The sequence below is a fragment of the Bos indicus genome, chromosome 22, assembly GCF_029378745.1.
Source record: "Bos indicus isolate NIAB-ARS_2022 breed Sahiwal x Tharparkar chromosome 22, NIAB-ARS_B.indTharparkar_mat_pri_1.0, whole genome shotgun sequence".
NCBI lineage: Eukaryota > Metazoa > Chordata > Mammalia > Artiodactyla > Bovidae > Bos > Bos indicus.
This window is the reverse complement of record NC_091781.1, coordinates 14,962,740-14,981,086: the sequence shown is the minus strand read 5'-3', so window position 1 is coordinate 14,981,086 and position 18,347 is coordinate 14,962,740. Positions and strand designations below refer to the sequence as shown.

Sequence of the window (18,347 nt, the reverse complement as noted above, 5' to 3'; positions counted from 1 at the left end):
TAATTGTCTTAATTTTTTTCTATTATTAAACTACAAGCTGTAGATTTCTTAGTTCTCACAGAACTCATTTTAAACCTACTTATATAAAAAAATAATTTTAGAATGTTTTGTACTGTTGCCAGACCCTCTTCTGTGATGGGTAATGCATTTGGTTGTTTGAGGTTTTGTTTTTCAAAATGTAGCACTTGACTTTTTGCCAAGTAAAAATAAATAAATATTCCAGTGCAAAAAAAAAATAAATAAAGATAATTTGTCATTTTTACTGCTACTGAGAATGAGTTCTTTTAACCATTTTCTAGATGGATTTCTAGATGCATATATTGGAGTTTTTAAGTAGAAAATAACATCTTCAAATAATACCAATTTTATTCTTTTATTCCTCAAATGTGTATATGTTATATTATCTTCAATTATTTTTGTCATTTTACCATTTTGCTCAGGATCTCTAGAGAAGAGCTGAATAAGAGAAACAACAGCAAGCATCTCCATCTTTTTCCTAGCTTTAATGAGAGCATCTCTGGAGTTTCACCACTGACTATTGTCAGGGTTAAAGAAATGGTTTCTGAAATATGTCTTTCGTTAAGTTAGTTTCTTTTTTATTTTTAGCCTACTGAATTTTTCAAAAATCAGGAAAGGGGATTGAATTTTATTAAATGCCTTTTTAAGGTCTATAGAACATAGTTTTTCTCATCTATTTTCTAATGCTGAATCAGCTTTACATTTGAGAATAAATCTATGTGGCTGAAGTATATTAGGAAATGACAGGATTTAATTTGCTAATATTTTGTTTAGAATCTTTGCATATATATTTGTATATGATCTAAGGTTTCTTTTTTGTGTGAGTTTCATGGTTGTCTTGTTATTAAAGTTAAGCAGGCATCATGAAATAATTTTTTTTTCATCTTTTTGGGCTTCCCTGGTGGCTCAGTGGTAAACAGTCCACCTGCCAAGGCAGGAGACATGAGTTCCACCCCTGATCCAGGAAGGTCTCACATGTCGAGGAGCAACTAAGCCCGTGCACCACAGCAATTGCGCCTGTGCTCTAGAGCCTGGGAGCCGCAACTACTGAAGCCCGTGCGGCCTAGAGCCTGTGCTCCACAACAGGAGAAGTCCCCGCAACGAGAAGTCCTCGCACTCGACTAGAGAAAGTCCACACAGCAGTGAAGCTCCAACATAGCCAAAAATAAGTAATTAAATAAATTTGTTCCCATCTTTTAATGTTCTGGAACAATCTACACAGGATTCATGTACTCCTCAAAGGTCTGAGAGCACTCTCCCATAAAACCATCTGGGACTTTGCCTTTCTCTAAATCTTTTATGACCTTTTTAAGGTGCTTCTAACCTACTGTGGTGGAGAAGGCAATGGCAACCCACTCCAGTACTCTTGACTGGAGAATCCCAGGGACGGGGGAGCCTGGTGAGCTGCCGTCTATGGGGTCGCACAGAGTCGGACGCGACTGAAGTGACTTAGCAGCAGCCTACTGTGGGAGAGGGGCAGTTGGGGGGCCCATAATCAACTTTCATGCCTGGCATGTTCAGCAGGCATGAGAACACAGAAGGATCCTGGGCAAGATTTAGGCCATTACAAGAGGAAGTGTGGCTTCAGATGGTTCAAATATTTTTCTTAAGATCACTAATATCTTTGTCTTCCTTTGACTTCTTGAATTTCCTCCTTTTTCTCTGTTCTTTCCAAAGTTCAGTTCAGTTCAGTCGCTCAGTCGTGTCTGACTCTTTGCGACCCCATGAACTGTAGCACGCCAGGTCTCCCTGTCCATCACCAACTCCTGGAGTCCACCCAAACCCATGTCCATCGAGTCAATGATGCCATCCAACCATCTCACCCTCTGCTGTCCCCTTCTCCTCCTTTCCCCAATCCCTCCCAGCATCAGGGTCTTTTCCAATGAGTCAGCTCTTCGCATCAGGTGGCCAAAGTTTTGGAGTTTCAGCCTCAACATCAGTCCTTCCAATGAACACCCAGGACTGATCTCCTTTAGGATGGACTGGTTGGATCTCCTTGCAGTCCAAGGGACTCTCAAGAGTCTTCTCCAACACCACAGTTCAAAAGCACCAATTCTTCGGCACTCAGCTTTCTTTATAGTCCAACTCTCACATCCATACATGATCACTGGAAAAACCATAGCCTTGAGTAGACAGACCTTCGTTGGCAAAGTAATGTCTCTGCTTTTTAATATGCTGTCTAGGTTGGTCATAATTTTCCTTCCAAGGAGTAAGTGTCTTTTAATTTCATGGCTGTAGTCACCATCTGCAGTGATTTTGGAGCCTAGAAAAATAAAGTCAGCCACTGTTTCCACTGTTTCCCCATCTATCTGCCATGAAGTGATGGGACCGGATGCCACGATCTTAGTTTTATTAATGTTGAGCTTTAAGCCAACTTTTTCATTCTCCTCTTTCACTGTCATCAAGAGGCTCTTTAGATACCCTATCAAATGATGGTGTCCTTCCTGGACTCAAACATTTTCCACTTTAACAGCCCCTGTTCAGCCTTCTGCCTGAAGTGTCCCTTCACTCCCTCCTGCCTGATGGACCTACACTCAGTCAGAGATCAGCCTGAGACAACTGTCAATCTAGAAAATGTTATGGACAGAGGAATATGGAGAACACTTCATTGCCAGGGCAGACTAAGGGATCCCATGTTGGGTTAAGACTTATTCTGCCTTTGTGACTCAACCTGCCCTTTTCAAGAAAGAGAGTTAAGGGGACTTCCTGGTGGCCCAGGGGGTAAGACTCTACGCTCCCAATGCAGGGTGTCTGAGTTCAGTTCCTGGTCAGGGAACGAGGTCCCACATGCTGCAACCAAGTTCACAAGCTGCATCTAGAAGATCCTGCATGCCTCAAACAAGACACAGTGCAGCCAAATAAGGAAAGACGGAAGGAGAGAAAAGAACTAATACTGTCTCACTGCTGAGAGACAATGTATTAATACAGACAGACAGTGGCCAGACATCTATGACAACAGAACTCTAACCCACAACCTCAGCCGCCATCAGCTCAGGAACTCAGATGACAACACCTGTGGTAATCAGCCCAGAACAGTCAGGACTTGACTATAACTGCCAGCTTCACCATTTTTTGTCCCCATTTACACAGTTAAACTAGAGAAAATCAAACACGCTCCCCTAATCAATTACATGGGATGCCCCTTTTCTAGTTAGCCCACCTCCAATTCCCCCAGCCCACAGCCTCCAATAGGGCATCCCTTAAGCCTCCCCTTGTTCCCACTAGAAAGCTTTCTCAGTCTGCCTTGGAGTCTCTGCTGAATGCAAATAATCCTACTGAGTTCCTTGTTAGAGCAGGCTCTCTGAATAAACAGCCTCTATTTGGGTGATCTCATTTGGGTGGTCTTATTTTCACACTGCTTGCCTATGAGGCCTCAACAAAGTTTGAGGGTGATCTAGGTGAAGGGAGCTGGCCAGTGCTCTGCGAGAGGTAACTAACCTAGGCCCCAGAGCAGCTTTCCCTTATATTAATACAGGTCTGGGTGGCTGCCTCGGAAAAGAGGGGAAATCTGCTCAGCGGGTGGGTGGGTGGGCTGGCTGGTGTGTGTGTATGAAGAGCTTCTATGGACACCAAGCCAGAATCTTTCTCTCCATGAGCAGGGCCCCAAGTTTCCAGCAAGCACTTTTCAGTCCTTACGTGGACAGGTCCATTCAGCACAGATAGGGGGACACATGGCAGGTACCGTGTGGCCCCTCCCAGCCAGCCCAGTGCACCTCCACCATGGGACAGGGTCCAGCTCTCCCTCCTAGCCCACCCAGCGGAGACACTGCCTCAGGCCTCCCTTCAACGCTGGCCTCTTTTTCCCTGGGGTGTGGGTGTGTGTGGTGTTGGGGGGGGGGTGGTAAGGGGGGTGTGGGTGTGTACGTGGCTCCAAGCCCAGCTCTGCCCAAGTCCACGGAACTCAGTGGAGCCCCAGCCCCACCTTGGCTGCCCTCAGCTGAGAACAGCTTCAATTTGGGGTACAGTCCTCTCTATGTGCTGGACCTTATGCCTCTGAAAATCTTTCTTACATATCCTTAAATTTTTTCAATTTTTTTTTTCCCAGAGGACTGAACTTGAAAGCAGCAGTTTGGGGTTCAGTCTGGGCTTGGCCACATAATGGTTAGCACCTGACAAATGGTTCTAAGTACCAGCTACAATAACCAGGGCTTCCCTGGTGGCTCAGACGATAAAAATCTGCCTGCAATGCAGGAGGACCGGGTTCCATCCCTGAGTTGGGAAGATCTCCTGGAGAAGGGAATGGCAACACACTCCAGTATTCTCACATGGAAAATCCCATGGAAAGAGCAGTCTGACAAGCTACAGTCTATAGGGTTGCAAAGTGGTGGACATGAGCAACTAATACAGATACACATAATAACCATGGGCATTTACCGAGAGAGGACTACGTGCTAGGTATTGTGATCATGTTTACATGGATCAAAGCATTTGACTTCACCACCATCAATGGTAAGTGTGATGACTCTCCATTCCACACACGAGGCACAGAGGGGTTAGGTGACTTGCCCAAGGTCACCCAGCTGGTAAGTGGAAGGGCCAGAACTGAAGCCCAGGTGGGAACTGTGTTATCAAGTCTTAAATCCAGGACTATCACTCAAAGGCACTCCCACTGCCCTCCCTGCCACTCTGACAGCTCCTCTTCCTCTGGTCCCTTTGGGTTCAGAGCTGATGACGAGGCAGGGCCAGTTCCTGGAGTGTGAGCAGCAAACTGACTCTGGCCAAGCACAGTCACATGCGTTTGGCTCCCTGCCTGCTGCTCTTTGCTTGGTAAAGTCTGCTCAGTGTGTGAACTGTGTCTTTTCTGCAAAACCTGAAACTTCATCTACGTTTTATCCTTTTCAGAAAACACTCTCAGCCTCAGTGCTTGCTGGGGCTCCTTGCCCCAGGCTTCCGCAGCCTTCACCTCTGGTATGAGAACGACATCCCAAGGGAAGCAACCAGCAGGGGATGGTGAATCAGGATGTTCCCATCAGCCTTGAAGAGGCTGCCAGGCCAGGAGCTGAGATGGGTCTGGAATATGGGGATTGCAGGGGTCTGCTTAGCTGCGGGTGAATCAGCCTTAAGGAAGAAGCTGGCTGAGGGGGCTCTGTAGAGACCATCACTGGGGGAACCGCAGACCTGATTCCATTCCTCAGCACGCCACTCCTTCAAGGCTAGTCCAGGGAAAATGATGGTGTTTCCAAGCAGGAGAGGAGGATGATTCACAACCTTCCAGAGAGAATCCCAACAATCCCCAAGCTCTGAAAACCAAAAGCCTTTTCAGTTTTGGTGCCAAAACCCATGTCCCACTCCGCGTGAATATACATCCATTTCAGTGCAGACATGCCAGTGTGTCTGGTTACTGGAATAGAATTTGGAGGGACTTCCCTGGTAGTCCAGTGGCATAGACTGCACACTCCCAGTGCAGGGACCCAGGCTCTGTCCCTGTCGGGAACTAGATTCCACACACCACAACTACGAGTTTGCATGCCACATGCCACAACTAAAGATCCCATATGCCACAGCTAAGACCCAGCACAGCCAAATAAATATTTTTTAAAAATTCAGATTTGGAATCACATCTGCTCTTCAGGGTTTGGGAATGGGACTCTGGACCTGTAATAATATATCAGACATCCAGTGTGATGCTAAAGGTTTACATAGATAATTTCCTGAATGCCTTACAACCACCCCAGCGTATGATCCTCACCCTACAGACTAAGAACTCTTCAGCCAGTGACTGGCATACTCACCTAACCCACAGCGTTGCCTCAGCGACTCCTGGTCAGCCTGCACAACTCTTGAAACCAAGCTACAGCCCGAGGCCCCACCTCCCCAGGCCCCTTTTCCTTCTTTCCCCCACAGGAGTCAGGTCTGCACCGCTGTCTCCCTGTGAAGAAAAAGCTAAAACTCCTTCTCCTTTCCTAAGGACAAATTTGACCTGGAGTTAATTTTCCAGCTCTCTTTTCCTGAAAGCTAGATAAAGGCTCAATGTCAGCAGTGACACTCAGCAAAACTGTGGATGGGTAAAAACCTCTGATCTGGACTGGAAGAACCCTGGATGAACTAACAAACTGTTAGGACACCACAGCGAGGCCTCCCTGAGTGCGATGGCTCCTATGACCGGGCACGTTCCTTGAGGGAACCTGGGAACTTGCCTATTTGCTGTTTAGAAGATAATGGGGACGTCCCTGGTGGCTGAGTGGCTAAGACTCCACCTCCCAAAGCAGGGGGCCTGGGTTCCATCTCTGGTCAGGGAACTAGATCTCACATGCCACAACTAAGACCCAGAGCAGCCAAATAAAAAAATATGAGAAATACATCCCTCCAGAAAATATACATATATAAAAAAAGATAACGGTTCCTATGGGATTCCTAAGCCAAAGCAGCCCCCACAACTACCGATGGGGGTGTCACCTCCTCGCCCCTGAGCAGTAACTTGGGGAAGAGAATGGCCCCTGAGCCGATGTGCGGACTCCTCCTGTGGAAGAAGTCATGTGGTGCGGCCGTGCCAGCCTGCTGAGCATCCTAAGTGACTCCCACACCAGGTGTGCATGGTCTGCTGTGTCTGAATGTCTAGTGAAACCTAACCAGACCCTGACAGACACTGCTTTTCCTCCTCACAGCCCTCTCCTCACCTACTTCCAGGCTCTCACCCCCCACAGACGGAAGTGGGGCACCCGTTCCGCATCAGGATGGAATGCAGCCAGACGGCCTGGCTTCCCGGGCCTCGATGCCGCCCCTCTGCCATGGGTCCTCAGCTGACAATCAGGATGAGAGGGCATTTGGGTACTGGCTGCTGGACCTTCTTCCCAACCACCAGTAAAACACTTGACCAAGATATTTATAATCATTTAATGAGTGTTCCAAACATACCCTTCCTGGGGCTACAGGTGAGTTTCATGACAGTGGAAGCTGATGTACATCCACACCCACCCAAGCAGCCACAGAATTGGCAGCAGTTTCCACAAACCCGATACCAACCAGAAAGACGTCGTGGGGAACAGGATGATCACTCAGCCAAAGAGGTTCTTTGGGATCCTTACTCTCCTCTTTCTCCTCCCCCCTCTGGCCTTCTCCAGGGTATGGATGTTCAGCATGGGAGAAGAGGGTGGGGAGGCCCCAGTGCACTTGTGCAAAGAGGCGCTCTGAGAACCCCACACCTCAGATGCAGTGAGATGACCCAGAGACAGGTCTGGTCAATAAATAAATAATTCCCAGAAGCCACCCTGGAGGGCTGGTGGGCCCAGAGTCTCCGAGGCAGAGGAGCCCCCACCCCAGGAGGCCTGGCCAGGCCGCTCGCTACGTGCTACACACCAGCACATCTGCAAAGGGTCCCAGCAGCGTCTTGTTGAAAATGCAGCGGATCCACACCAGATAGGTAGTGAAGGGTTTGATGTTCTCCGTGAAGGTGTGGTTCTGCAAGGCCAGCATGTAAGGCACGTAGGTGTTCTCCCCCTGCTCCTGGAGCCACACCTCGTACTTCACCTCCCTCACCTTCAGGTACTTGAGGTTCCATGGGATCTGCCAGGAGACGGAGAGGCGGGCCTCGGAGGCGCCCTGCACCGACGCCTGGCACCGCGCCTCCCGCACCTTGCCGGGATACAGGCTGACCGTCCACTTCTGCTTCCTCGGCCCCGGATGGCCCTTCACCACACGCCGTATAGTTTGGGTGAGCGATGGGATGTCTACCTTGGTGTCCTGGTAGATTCGGAAGAGCCACTCCGGGTTCCGGCAACAGAGGTGCCGGGGGACCTCCCGGCTTTGCAGGATCCGGGCCTGCTCGGCCCGGTCTAGGTGGGCGATGCCCCCCTGGTCCCAGGGCCGTTCGGGATGTGTGACCGTGTTCTCTGGCATCGTGTTCTGCCAGGCTATGTACTGGAGGTCCATGCCAGGCAGCGTGGCCAGAGTCTTATAAGGGGTGTAGTGGTCAGGGTTGACAGCATAGGGGAAGAGCTCCACCACGGCCGCCCCGCGGGGCAGGAACAGGGCCGTGACCAGCTGGGCCCCATGCATGCTAACCAGCATGGAGGCGTTGCTGACCAGCCGCACCACATCTGCAAAGGCGTGGTCTTCCAGGGACACCGTCACGGTCTTCATCTGGAACTCCTGGGCCAGGGCCAGCAGCAGCTCTGCCTCATTCAGGATGAGTCTGTTCTGGGTGCGGCTGAACACCAGGATGTACTCCTCGCCCAGGGGGCCCCCAGCCTGGCTCACGTTCAGCTTTTCCATCAGGAAATGCGCGAACTGTCGGATCTCATTGCCGGAGACCAGGATGTTGGCCTTTGGGCCCTGGGGCTGGACGAAGCCGTACTGGTACCAGGTGGTGACCTTGGAGAGGCCCACGAAAGCATGGGAGAAGCAGAGCAGCCGGCCCAGGGCCTTCAGCTGCGCCCTCAGGAGGGGCTGCTTGGGGCTGAGCAGCTTGTAGAGGTCGAAGTGGGCACCCTCTCCCCAGCCCTCCATGAAGAAGAGCCGGGCCTCGCGGGCCAGGCCGGGGAACTGCCGAAGGGTGTAGAAGAGAGGCAGCAGGTCGTCGTGGAAGACATGCATGAGGTTGTCGGGATTGAAGCGGTTGGCGATGAGGGCCACGTCGGGCACAAACACGGGCTTGGGCATGAAGCGCAGGGCAGCGGCCGGCAGCTCCACGAAGTTGAAGTACTGGGTGTTGTGGTCCTCCACGGTAGACAGGTCGAGCAGGGCCGGCTGGAAGCGCCTCGAGCCCAGGCTGGGCAGCATCACGGAGGCGTTGCCGTGGAAGAAGATGAACTCCTCCGCCTCGCTGGAGTAGCAGAGCCACTTGAAGCGGCAGAGGCGGTCGGTGTGCGTGCGGCCGGTGCACACCATGTGCGTGCCGCCCTCGGTCAGGATCTGCAGCGCCTTCGGGTAGTCGATCCGCAGGGCGGGGGCGGGGTCGGCGGCCCGGCGGCCGACGGCCAGCTCCTCCTCCAGGGAGGCCGCATGCTCACGCAGCCGCACGTGTTTCCAGAGCACGGCTGCCAGCACGGACACCAGCAGGGCGTTGAGCACGGCGGACAGGTGCATCCTAGCGCCGCCTGGGGCCCTAGAGAGACGACGGCCCCGGGGAAGCAGCTTGAGCCTGGCCGGCTTTACCCATCCCTGCGGGCTCCCGGAGGACCGGCAGAGGCCTGCGGAAGGAGAGAAGGAAAAGGAAAAGGTGTCTACATGGTGTGTCTCCAGTCACCCCAAGCACGGGCCCAGTGCCAGGCGCTGTGTGGCCTCCGCTGAGGCACTGGATGCTTGCACCGTTTTGCACACTTGAAGATCTGGTAGGCCAAATGTGCTTAGTCACTCAGTCATGTCTGACTCTTTGTGACCTCATCAACTACAGCCTGCTAGGCTCCTTTGTCCATGGGGATTCTGCAGGCAAGAATACTGGAGTGGGTTGCCATGCTCCTCCAGGGAATCTTCCCACCCCAGGGATGGAACCCAGGTCTCCCACATTGCAGGTGGATTCATTACCATCTGAGCCACCAGGGCAGCCCAAGAATATTGGGAGTGGGTAGCCTATCCCTTCTCCAGGGAATCCTCCAAACTCAGGAACTGAACTAGGGTCTCCTGCATCGCAGGTGGATACAGGAATCTGCCTGGTAGGCTAGACCCTTCTAAAATGTTCAACCACTTCCCTCCCCTGCTGCCTCCATGGGGGAGTACAGGTCCCCGTGCCTGGCCTTTGGGCTTGGCCACATAACTTGCTTTGGCCAATGAGGTGTCAACAGACAACATATTCAGGGGCTTGAAAGGTGCTTGTGTGACTGTCTTTGCCTTCTGTATACCTAGGATGTTACTGTGAGAAGAATGTGATCAGCCGAACTTGCTGGTCCTGGAAGAGAGAGCTATGTGGGGAGCACAGCTGTTGCAGCCATGCCGGGTGTGGCTCGGCTGACCCCCAGATGTGAAAGTGAGCGAAGACTGTCAGAACCACCGGGCAAACCCACCCAAGCCCAGGCAACAGAGACATCTGAGCTGAACAGATGCTTCTTATCATATGTCACTGAAATTCTGGAGCTGTTTGTAATGAAACACTGCTGCAAAGAAAGCTAACTGCTGTGTTGTGAGAAGCCTCAAGGAAAATCCCCATTAGGGGCCCAACCTCCCTGGTACTGCCAGGGAAGGACTTCACCTCACCATGGGCACAAATGGGATGGGAGGCCTGTGACTGTGGGTCCCAGGCTGCACACCAGGACCCCCGTTATGCCCCATCTGGGACACATGCACAGGGATTTCCTATTTGGAAATCACGCCTGCTGATTTTTATGAAAAGATGGGTAGAAACTCGTCCCCTCACTGGCCCAGTAAGAGAACTGTGTCGGAGTCTCACCACTGACAAGGGTTCTGTATGCGGAGGCAACATCTCCAAAGGGTTAAACTTCCTGTCCCACATACTCTTGCCTACAGGGAGGCCTGGCTGGGCCGTGGGCATTTTCTCCCATTTTCCCCCGCTACTGGGAAGGGTATCATACCTGCTCTGAGGCCCAGGACTGTTCAGACAGCCAAAGAATGGGACTGTTCAGTCCTCATGGAAACAGGATGGGTGACACGTGACACCAGCCATGGGTGAGAACAGGGCACCTGCTTAGCTGGCTTCTGACCGCGTCTTCAGTCAGCCCTGTTTATCGCCAGGGCAGGGCCTCTAAGAGCCCAGAAACCCTGCAGCCGAGAAATCTGCTTCAGCATCAGTGTTTCTCAGGCTTTTCAAAGCCATGTACCCACTAATAATAAAGAAAACCTCTTTCATGCCTCAAATGGATCCGTAAAGTGCAGCAAGCCCTTCCACCAAGAATCTCTCACACACAAGACTCTTCTATAATATCTGCTCCCCAAGACAACAGGTTTCATCAACTTCTGCCTCCTTAAATTTTTTTTTTTTTTTTTACTTTTTGGCCATGTCATGCAGCATGCAGCTCTATCTAACCTGTGCCTTCTGCAGTAGAAGTGTGGAATCGTTAACTTCTGGATTGCCAGGGAAGTTCAACTTCTTTTTCTGAAATTAGTATTTTATATCTGTATCTGGATATGTAAAATAATAATGTTGCATATACTTTTCCAAATATATGTGTCCCCATCTAGAAATCCCCCACCCAGCCTCACCAGCTAAGGACTACTTTGCTATTAGGTTGAACTATGTTAAGTTGCTGATTCTTGACAATTTCTGACCAGTGTCCCATGGCCCTGCCACTATCCTTACCACCACTGTGGTAAGGATATATATATATAGAGAGAGAGAGAGAGGGAGAGGGAGAAACAGAGAGAGAGAGGGAGAGATTTTACTACCAAGGCTTCTCGAGAGAGAAAACCTATGTATCCAGTGTAACATGACTGCAGCTGGAGTTCTGACATCTCTCTAGGAGGTAAGAGGAGAAACCAGGAGTCAGAAAGAAGCTAAGAGGACAGACAGACAACTCATCCTTGGGATGGGGAGAGGAAAAGGACTGAGGAAGTAAAGGCAAGGACAAGAAGAGTTTAAGAAGATAATGCAAAGGCAGGGAAGGCAAGGTATCTCACTGGGGGTTGGTGAGACCCCCCTGAGAACCTCAGCTCAGACCTGGGCCAGAGAACTGAAAAGAGAGTCATGACTGACTGACAGGTGGCAACTCCAGCAGGAAGGACAGCTGGGACGCACGCACCTTTCCATACACATGGGACTCCTGGCTCTGGCCAGGGGGGAGGGCGGCTGAGCGCAATGACACCGCAGCAGCAATGAGCACACTCAGCACTCGGATTTTGATTTCTAAACAGCATCCTTCACTACAAGGAACCAGGGCTCCTGGAGAAATAACTGCTTCCAGGGCCGGGAAAGGAAAATTACAAGATGAGCTTAGAATATCTTATAGTGCCAGAATGTAAGGAAGTTCTCAAAAAAATGATGGGAACATATCCAAAAGACACAGGATCCAAACTGAAGGAGCTCCCAATGTCTGAATCTGGGACAATTTGAGTAACAAAGTTAAAAAGCAATAGTAATGGATTATATAACCCATAGAATAAGATAAATACCCATGAGTCAACATTGATATGAATAGATAATTGAATAAATAGGGGAGAAGACCCAAATCTTACAGTAGAATGCCAATTAATAAATGTAGAAACAATAATGGAAACAGAACATCACCAGCTGGCAAACATCATAGCGATAACTGTTTCAGGCAAGATTCACTGATGGCTGCTAAAATTAGTGGGTGAAAGTATGGTGAGAAACAGGAAATCTGCACAGTCTCTAAGTATCTCCCTATGAGATACATATTAATTACAAAAGTAAAAATAGAAATTTTACAGCAGAGAAGCTTGGCAGACATCGTTTGAACCAATAATCACCATTAACGTCACCAATAATAACAATACTGACACCATGTACCCCTTAATATAATGTGCTGAGGAGGGTACCTCATTTCTGGAGCCTTCCTGCCCAAAATAACATAACTTCAACTTATATTTCTAAATGGGAAAAACTTGGCTCTAGTTCCAGTTCTGGCTCTGAAGATGGTCTGTTAATTTTAATCAATATTAAGTTAATTTTAGTTAATATTAAGATTAGTTAATATTAGTTAACTGTTAAGATTAGTTAACAAAGAAAACATAAAACCCAAATTGAAAGATATTCTACAAAATACTTGATCAGGACCTCTGCAAGAGTTAAAAATCATAAAAGAGAGGGGAAGACTGAGGAGGTCCCAGATTGGACGAGAGTAAGGAGACACAACAGCTAAATGCCATGTGGGATCCTGGGCCAGAAAAAGGACATTAATAGGACAACTGGCAGAATTTGAGTAAGGTTCATGGGTTAGTATCAGAGCTGTGTTCATTTCCTAGTTTTGATAATTACACAGTGGCTGTGTAAGATGTTAACATCAGGGGAAGCTGAGTGAGGTGTTCTTTTGTAACTTTTCTGTAAGTCTCAAACTATTTCAAAATAAAAAGCTATTAAAAATTAGATAAGACACAAGAGAAGTGAGCTGAAAGTCACTCAGTTGTGTCCAACTCTTTGTGACCCTGTGGACTATACAGTCCATGGGATTCTCCAGGCCAGAATACTGGAGTGGGTAGCCTTTCCCTTCTTCTGGGGGTCTTCCCAACCCAGGGACTGAACCAAGTCTCCAGCATTGCAGGCTGATTCTTTATCAGTTGAGCCACAAGGGAAGCCCAAGAATACTAGAGGAGTTAGCCTATCCCTTCTCCAGCGGATCTTCCCAATCCAGGAATCAAACTGGGGTCTCCTGCGTTGCAGGTGGATTCTTTACCAATGGAGCTATCAGCGTAGCCCACAAATAAGAGAGCATAAGTATTTATATGTAAAACAACAAGTATGTGGTTTGTTCTAAAATACTCCAGCAAAAAAGGCATGGAGACAGGTGAGACACAGATACTGATAGTTAAAGATGATGATGGGGTCTCTTTTTGATTCTCTTTTGAGTTTGTCTGACATTTTGCATAGAAAAAGTTTAAAACGAAACCATACAGAATAAAATAAAATCACTATTACAAAATGACAGAATACTGGAAAGTGGATGAGTAATAAATTAATACTCAAAAAATAAAGCTGTCTGGTGAGACGGGAGGCAGATGGGTGTAGCAGAAGCTGATGCATGTTTTGCTCTGATCGCAGACAAGGATGGCTTCCAGCAGCAGCTAAAGCCAAAACAGACACGCCCAGGGAATATCAGAGAGCAAGACTCCCAGGAAATGAGGAAAGTAAGAGCACCTCCAAGCTGAGCAGGCAGCTTGGCCCCCAAGTACTCACAGCATCTCTTGTGAGCATTCTGCTACCTGGCCCTCCCCTGCGGTGCAAGGCAGGCTTGGCAGCAGGTGGGGATGTGGGGAAGGGGCCACGGGCAGGAAGGAGGATCAGGGGGCTATGTGTGCCGCAGCCAATCCCAGTCAAGTCATTGAGGCTGGGGGCCTTGGGACAAAGCTTATGGGAACCAGCAAACATGGGGCCTTGTGGGGCTAAAAGGCAGCCAGGCAGAGACCACCCTGGAGCTTGGGGAGTGGGAAGGACTGTTTCTCATCAGATACTAAGTCCTCCACCCACCCTCAGGCCCTGCCCACAATGGTACTGACCGAAGGCAGGACACATACAGACTGGCCTATGTGGACCTCTCGTGGACACGTCAGGCTCTCCGTGGGAGACCCTTCCAAGAGGGAAAACAGGAGGGAAGGTTTGCTGGGAATGGACAGGACATTTTCTGATAAGTAGTGCGGTGGATAAAGCATGGAGCCCTGAGCATCAGACTGCCTAAGTTTTACCATTTTTCCAATCACAGGCCAGGGGGCTTGCACCAACACCTGATGGGGTCAGTCGCGTAAAGCCCCCAGTCCCGTCCTGCCCAGATGAGACGGCCCTGAGCCATACTCTCCACGGGCTCCCGGAGTTCCCTAACAGATGAAGTGGATTACAGAGTTGCCCGCAGTGGGAACTGGCCTTCTTCCCTGCCCTGTCTCTCTTCTCCCCTTCCCTGTTCATGTATGCTGCGATCGAGTGCAAATAATCTACTTGCACTTGAATCCATGTCTCAGGATCTGCTTCTGGGGAATGTTAATTAACACAGAATACTATTGCATTTTGCTCCTGTGGAGACAGATGGAGGGCCGCCCTTGCATTTTTCCCTGCTGTGAAATAGCCGAAGCGTGGTAGTGAGAATGCCAACAAGAACTAGGGCAGTCACTGCTCATTATAAAGTCCTCCCAGTCTGTTCCCCAGGCTCCCCTGTGTCTGTCCACTCTCAGCTGCACAGCAGCAGCCTGCAAATGCCAAAACAGAAGGATCAGGCAAAACCCTCAGAAATGTTTTCAAAAGATAACAGATGGAGGCAAAGGGGACATTAACCAGATCCCTGATTCTAAAGAAGCCACGGTTCTCCCCAGTCCTGTCTACTGGCTGAGGAGATACAGCTTTTCCGGACTGTACAGGCTGCTGGAAGAGGAGGGCGGGGTCCCTGTGGCCTCCCCCATGGAGTCCTGTTACAGAGGCAAATAAAAGAGGCCTGAGTTGGCCTCCGAGACACCTTCTCTGACTGTGGGGGAGAGGGCTGACTACAGAGCTGAGTTGTTTGGAAATAAACTTGCATGGAAGAGACAGTCTTTCTTGGACTTTTAAGGTGTGCTGAAGAAGACTCTTGAGAGTCCCCTGGACTGCAAGGAGATCAAACCAGTCAATCCTAATGGAAATCAACCCCGAATACTCACTGGCACTTGAAGGGCTCAAGCTGCAGCTGCAATACTTTGGCCACCTGATGTGAACAGCCTACTTACTGGAAAAGACCTCATGCCGGGAAAAACTGAAGGCAAAAGGAGAAGAGAGTGGCAGAGCCTGAGATAGGTGCATAGCATCACCGAGTCAATGGACATGAACTTGGGCAAACTCCAGAAGACAGTGAGGAACAGGGAGGCTTGAAGTGCTGCAGTCCATGGGGTTGCAAAGAGTTGCATGACTTAGCGACTGAACAACACAACAAATCCACAGCTTGGATGGTGATGTCTTCAGCATACCTGTCTAGGCGGGGGGTCCAGGAGGGAAAGAGCCTGTCACTTATGAGCAGACCACTCTTGTCTCAAGTTACCTGTCAAGTCACTCTGTCCCACAAAAAGCCTGGAGCACCGGACCCTCTCTGAGAAGAGGTGAGGGGCAAGGGGAGAAGGCAGGGGAGGACAGCGAAGACAGAACAAGGCCTCAAGGCTTACAGGGCCCTTGCCCAGAGCACTCATCTTCCAGCAAGGACGCACGTGCTGAGAAGATCCCCAGAGGAAACCCCTCCTGAGGCCTGGAGGCAGGGCCGTGGTGGAAAGCTGTGCCCTTGAATCACTCATCACATAGGTCCTTAGACTCCTTCCTTCATTCACCTGATGACAGGCTCAGTTAGATGTGGGGACGTAACTACCTGTATGGCACAGTCCGAGCAGGCTGGACATTGGCCGCTGCGCTCCTCTCCGCAGGCAGCGCTGGTGGGGGGCCTCCTCTCCCTTGGGAGTGCATTTAGGACCCAGCAGGTATGCGGCACAAAGAGCTTAGTGGCTCAGCCAGGACGAAGACTGATATGGAGCAAGAATGTTTTCAATGGTATATTTTTAGTGTTAGAATATTTTCACCAAAAATATATCAGGTCTGGTAGATGTAAGATGTTTATCTAATTTTTTTCTTTAATTTTGCTGACTAGTCAATCAATGCTGCTGCTAAGTCGCTTCAGTCGTGTCCGACTCTGTGCGACCCCATAGACGGCAGCCCACCAGGCTCTGCCGTCTCTGGGATTCTCCAGGCAAGAACACTGGAGTGGGTTGCCACTGCCTTCTCCATTGTGTGAAAGTGAAAAGTGAAAGTGAAGTCGCTCAGTCGCGTCCGACTCGTAGTGACCACATGGACTGCAGCCTACCAGGCTCCTCCATCCATGGGATTTTCTAGGCAAGAGTACTGGAGTGGCTTGCCATTGAAGAATGGATTCAAACTAAAAAAAAAAAAAAAAAAATACTTTTCAAAAGAAAGGGAGTAAAAAAGAAATGAGATTTAAAACATGCTTAAAATAGCCCTCTAGAAACTGAAGCAGACAGAAGAAACCACCAATTCACCCCCCAACCCCCAAACTGCTTCCCTCAGCTCCTGGACCAGAAATGGATGGTCAGATTCTTACAGACAGTGGGATTCCACCTTTCCAGGATCCCACCTATTCCAGGAAGCACCGGAGGAAGGTGCTGATGCTGCCACCACACCTGCAAACACAGTAAGACCTGGAGGGTCCTGACTATGGGGGAACCCAGCCGAGGCTGCCCACCCAGCCCTGAGTGCCGGCTCCACTCCCGGGGGCCCTGCCAGGCTCCAGACACAGGCACAGAAAAGCCGTTCACAAGGGCCCTGGCATCTGATAAGGAGTAAGAGCCCCAGGAATTCCAGGCCTTGAGCAGAGGGTACAAATTCACATGCTTACTGAGGCCAAGAACCAACGGTCTCTGGGCAGTGTGCCCCAGAGACCAAACACCCAGAAGAAAGTTCAAGTTGACGAGGGCCTGGCAGTACAGTGCCCTGGCGGCACCTATTGGTATTAGTCTGCTCTGGCTGCCATAACCAAGTACTGCAGACATTTCTTTTCACACAGTTCTGGAGGCTGGAAGTCCCAGAACAAGGTGTCCACATGTCTGGTTTCTCCTAAGGCCTCTCTCTGGGGCTTGCAGATGGCTACCTTCTCACTGTGTCCTCAGGTGACCTCCTTGTGTGCACCGAGGGGACAGAGGTCTCTGGTCTCTCTCCTTGTTACTGGGACACCAGTCCTATTAGATTAGGGCCCCAGCCTTATGACCAGGCTCCTCTGCCCACGGAATCCTTCAGGCAAGAACACTGGAATGGGTTCCCATTTCCTTCTCCAGGGGATCTTCCCGACCCAAGGATCAAACCTGGGTCACACACGTTGCAGGCGGATTCTTTACCATCTGACCTACCAGGGAAGCCCTTATGACCTTCAGTTCAGCTCAGTTCAGTCACTCAGTCGTGTCCGACTCTTTGCGACCCCATGAATCACAGCATGCCAGGCCTCCCTGTCCATCACCAACTCCTGGAGTTCATTCAAACTCACGTCCATCGAGTCAGTGATGCCATCCAGCCATCTCATCCTCTGTCGTCCCTTCTCCTCCTGCCCCCAATCCCTCCCAGCATCAGAATCTTTTCCAATGAGTCAACTCTTCGCATGAGGTGGCCAAAGTACTGGGGTTTCAGCTTTAGCATCATTCCCTCCAAAGAACACCCAGGGCTGATCTCCTTTAGAATGGACTGGTTGGATCTCCTTGCAGTCCAAGGGACTCTCAAGAGTCTTCTCCAACCACAGTTCAAAAGCATCAATTCTTCGGTGCTCAGCTTTTTTCACAGTCCAACTCTCACATCTGTACATGACCACTGGAAAAACCATAGCCTTGACTAGACAGACCTTTGTTGGCAAAGTAATGTCTCTGCTTTTCAATATGCTAAGTGGTCATAACTTTCCTTCCAAGGAGTAAGCGTCTTTTAATTTCATGGCTGCAGTCACCATCTGCAGTGATTTTGGAGCCCAAAAAAATAAAGTCTGACACTGTTTCCTCATCTATTTCCCATGAAGTTAACCTTAATTACCTCCTTAAAGGTCCTGTCTCTAAATACAGTCATACTGGGGGCCAGGGCTTTGATTATGAATTTCCAAGGACACAATTCAGTCTGTAATACTACTTTTCTGGTTTCCCAGAGAAGCCAGAAATCCATTTAAAATGGGAAATGTCTTAGTCTGTAACTTGTGGCCACTATTCCACTTGAGTGAAGATGACAGGCAGGCCCAAGGACTGCGGCTGCTGGCCTTGTTGCTGGTGTAATGGCCCAAGGA

The 18,347-nt window shown here is 49.8% G+C and overlaps 1 protein-coding gene across 3 annotated transcripts in view; it reads right to left on the bottom strand.

Moving 5' to 3' along the window:
- The window catches only part of POMGNT2 (protein O-linked mannose N-acetylglucosaminyltransferase 2 (beta 1,4-)), a 67,629-nt gene that overhangs the window by 40,416 nt on the left and 8,866 nt on the right, over positions 1 to 18,347 (bottom strand). Inside the window, exons 2-3 of one of the 3 annotated variants that reach the window (XM_019984928.2) lie at positions 10,482 to 10,668; positions 6,839 to 9,146 (exon numbers count right to left, since the gene is read on the bottom strand). The exons of 1 other annotated variant lie outside the window; for it this stretch is intronic. In XM_019984928.2, the coding sequence (XP_019840487.2) occupies positions 7,300 to 9,042 (1,743 nt within the window). In that variant the 5' untranslated portion in view covers positions 9,043 to 9,146; positions 10,482 to 10,668 and the 3' untranslated portion in view covers positions 6,839 to 7,299. Of the gene's footprint in view, positions 1 to 6,838; positions 9,147 to 10,481; positions 10,669 to 18,347 lie in introns of those variants that run through there. One more of the 3 variants, XM_019984927.2, reaches the window with a different exon arrangement.